The following is a 3,610-nucleotide window of genomic DNA, read 5'->3' on the forward strand; positions in this document are numbered from 1 at the left end:
TTAACAGTTTAGTTCATGAGCTGCTTGGACAGTTGACAGTTTGTCATGTAAAGGTAGTAGACTGATGTAATCATAGGAAGTTTTATTGAGGGCACACTAGCAAACCGATCCAAAACGTAGACTGAGTCGAAAAACAGGCAGTGGTCGAGTGAGGTACAGACAGGATATCGGCGGTAATCTAATGCTCACTATCCAAAACCAGAAAAGTGATACAAAGCTTGGTAATATCAGACACCGGGTACAGAGCGTATACTTTGCAAAGTCTGTGACGTACATATGTGCTGTGATTGTGCTTTAATCAGGAACAGGTGTATGGTAATTAATCCTAATGGTGCTGCTTGTGTTGTAGTCTACAGCTGTGTGCTCATTATTCTGGCACCAAGGTGGTGTAGTGGTTAGCGCTGTGGCTTAACAACTTGTCACAGCAAGGTGGTTCTGGGTTCAAGCCCAGAGCTGCCTTCTCCTGTGCTCGTGCTCCCCTGTTGGCCTTTGTGTGAAAGTTTACATGTTCTCAGTGTCTGCATGGGTTTCCCCCCACAGTTCAAAGATATGCAGTTATGTTAACCGGCTACTCTAAATTGCCCATAGTTGTGAATAGATGAGCACGAGTAGTATGGTGGCTGCCAGCGGCGCCTTTGTGTACCTTCGACTCGGCCATGTTGAGCTTTGTCCTTCATAATTCAGCTGTAAGAAAGGATGATTCCAGCACTATTGAACTCAGGGAAATGGCGCTATACGAGTCCATTATTAGTATCGGTATTCTATTCAGCTTGATTTTGCGCCCTTGGAAATATTTTGCTTGTACATTTCATCAGGAGCTCCGTTTTTAGGCAGTGCCTAAATATCTATATTATCCTAATGTTTTCCGAGTTGAGGAAGAAATAGTAATTAAACTTAAACAATTATACAAGACGTTTAATCTAAATTAGTCCATGGCCCAACATTATTCTACCACTTGACCACTTAAGACTAGCTCTAATTCCTCATTTGAAAGAAGGCAGTATGACTTGGTGGGCAAGAGGAATGATGTAAGAAGGTCATCACCTATATTTATCAGGTAACGTTCTCTTGCCTGGTTGTTCAACCATTGACCTGGTGATAAGGCTGTGATCTTGTGCTGTCCCTCCTTGTAGGCTCCCCCCTCCCATTTCCCACTTCCCATAACCCTGACTGTATTTTCACCCAGGTCCCCAGAGGACTGCTCAGTCACAAATATTAAGCAAACATGGGATGTCACAACTGGGTACAAAAAGGCAGCAAGAGAAAGAGAGGGAAGCAAAGACAGACCGAGGTGAACACTGGCAGACTGAGTGTCTCTGTGGTGACAAAGTATACAAGACTGGAGGTAGCGACAATAGCCACTGTTGCCTGAGGTTACAGATAGTGTTCCGAGAAATTTGTCCTAAAACCCATTCTTTCAGCATGAAGCAGCAAAGTCATTTCAGCAGCAAAGCTCTTGCAGCCTGGTGCTTGGTGCTGATGGTGCTCATCCAACAGGTACTTGTACATCTCTACATGTTATTTTTTTCATGCAAGTAGACCTTTTAAAGTTGAACGAGTTGCAAGTAAAATTTAACCAAGTTGATCAATTTATTCATATTTAAGATCTTAAATAAAGAGAATTTTTAACATGGTGCTGTCATTAGAGTTACCTTACCGAAGTATGTGTGGATGTGTTTTAGGTAGCTTCTGTTCCTGTTCCAGAGACGGAGGCTGCCTCAGACTCTGTGCAGGGAGTTCAGAGGTCACTCAGGAGAGTGGCCCGTATGACGCCTCTTTGGAGAACCGTGGGTACTAAACCTCATGGGGCTTACTGTCAGAATAACTACGAGTGTTCCACAGGAATATGCAGGTAATCTTATTTCAAGATAGAAACTGATTTGATTATATGTATAATTTGGAGCTATTGTTGGGTGTATGCATTTTTATAAAAACAAATGTTCCTTATTGTGCTTCCAGGAAAGGACACTGTTCCTTTAGCCAACCTATAAATTCTTAAGAGTGGAAAGGCTGACTACTTTTCCAGCCCGAATGTCATGGATTATCCAGAACCCTGCATTTAATGGAATCGTATGAAAAGAGCTTCCTTATTGGTGGAGGATCGTGCAACTTTAATATCAGAAATTTGCCATGCCGAAGAGTAAAGTTGGTTATGTTTATGCTGTTGGAGAGTAGGGTTAAATAGTTTTTAGATGGACAACTAACTTGCTTACTTTATCGATATAAAGTTCAAATATGCATGAGTTCATAATACAAGCAAACGTGTTTTTTTTTTTTTTCCAATTTAACAACATAAACCTCATAACCTACAGCATAATACACTACATGTACACTTGTGCTATTTTATTATTATTATTCCATCACATACTGTGCATATCAGATTTTGGGTGGTGCTAGTGATGGTGTGTTGGATAAAATACAACTAGAGCTGGTTATCTGAACACCCATTGAACCTTGAACTGGGCTGTTTCCAGAAGACCAACTCTTCGTATTCGATCATGTAACGCCTGGATGCTGCACAAGTAGAACTGGCAGCAGGTTGCATGTACAGCCCATGCAAACTTTCAACCCAAGTGTCATTGAACTATAGATATCCATCAGCAGAAAGAGAGAGAAAGTGTGATTTAACAATGCAAAGATTAAAGGCTGGAGTTGAATGAATGAAGGTACTATTATTGCAGTTGCACAGATGATTTTTCTGTTTCCTGATGTGCTAAAGTGTGGTTTTTGTTTTTTTTTTAAGTGTGAAATGTTTTCTAACTTTTATTTATGCAAGTGGTGATACAGACCTGACATTGTCTTACATCTCACATAACACTTCTGCTGGATAATCTATTTATTATATTTGATTATTTTGTATGCTTTTGAGTGACGGAGGAAATGTTCTGAAACTGTTACCTTAGGTGGATAATGACATAATTGCTGAATGTAGGAGTGTACTGAATGTCTTTTAGTATGTGCTACACATGATGGATGAAACCGTATTGATGAAATAAAACTTGTATCAAACATGCAACTATAATGTCTTGAATAACCAATATGAGGCTTCGAAAAGTCTCTCAAATGACTCACTTAGCTTTTTAAAAGCTTTTCTATTAATGATAAAATGCACACTTTTAATCCAGTAATATTTGAAAATGGATAACACTGGTCTGGTTGTAGGGTAAGCCATATGATTTATGAAATGGATATTTTAATTGGCGTTTGTTGGTCGTCCTCTCCTGCCCCCCCGCACGTACATGTTCATAAAGAATGTGAGCACAAATAACGCGTACCACAATCCATACTCCTCTGTCAAAGGTCAGCCATGCTTGTGCAACACAGAAAGAATGGGTAATCCGAGAACTAAAAAGCATATGACTGATGAAACAAATCTATTAAACCCCAAGAGACATTCAGATATGCATTTAAGATTTCCATTTCACTCTGCATTTATAGGACTATTTAGACTTTTTTCCTGATGCCTGTAATATAAATAAAGGACCGATTACTATATTCTGTTAATGAAAAGGACATTTTGGAATAATACTACTAGCTGTATGGCTTCTATAACTACTCCAAGTTCAGATTAATTTATGTATGAGGCTTGAAAGTTGGAAGGCATGTACCT

General features: G+C 39.5%; 1 protein-coding gene across 1 annotated transcript; it reads left to right on the forward strand.

Moving 5' to 3' along the window:
• Positions 1 to 1,251: 1,251 nt before the first annotated feature.
• leap2 (liver-expressed antimicrobial peptide 2) lies at positions 1,252 to 3,011 on the forward strand. The gene is made up of 3 exons (XM_060924312.1): positions 1,252 to 1,497; positions 1,683 to 1,852; positions 1,960 to 3,011. Exons 1-3 carry the CDS (start codon positions 1,423 to 1,425, stop codon positions 1,997 to 1,999), a joined length of 285 nt encoding a protein of 94 aa, XP_060780295.1. The 5' UTR covers positions 1,252 to 1,422; the 3' UTR covers positions 2,000 to 3,011.
• The last annotated feature ends 599 nt before the right edge of the window (positions 3,012 to 3,610 follow it).

The sequence above is a fragment of the Neoarius graeffei genome, chromosome 1 (genome assembly GCF_027579695.1).
Source record: "Neoarius graeffei isolate fNeoGra1 chromosome 1, fNeoGra1.pri, whole genome shotgun sequence".
NCBI lineage: Eukaryota > Metazoa > Chordata > Actinopteri > Siluriformes > Ariidae > Neoarius > Neoarius graeffei.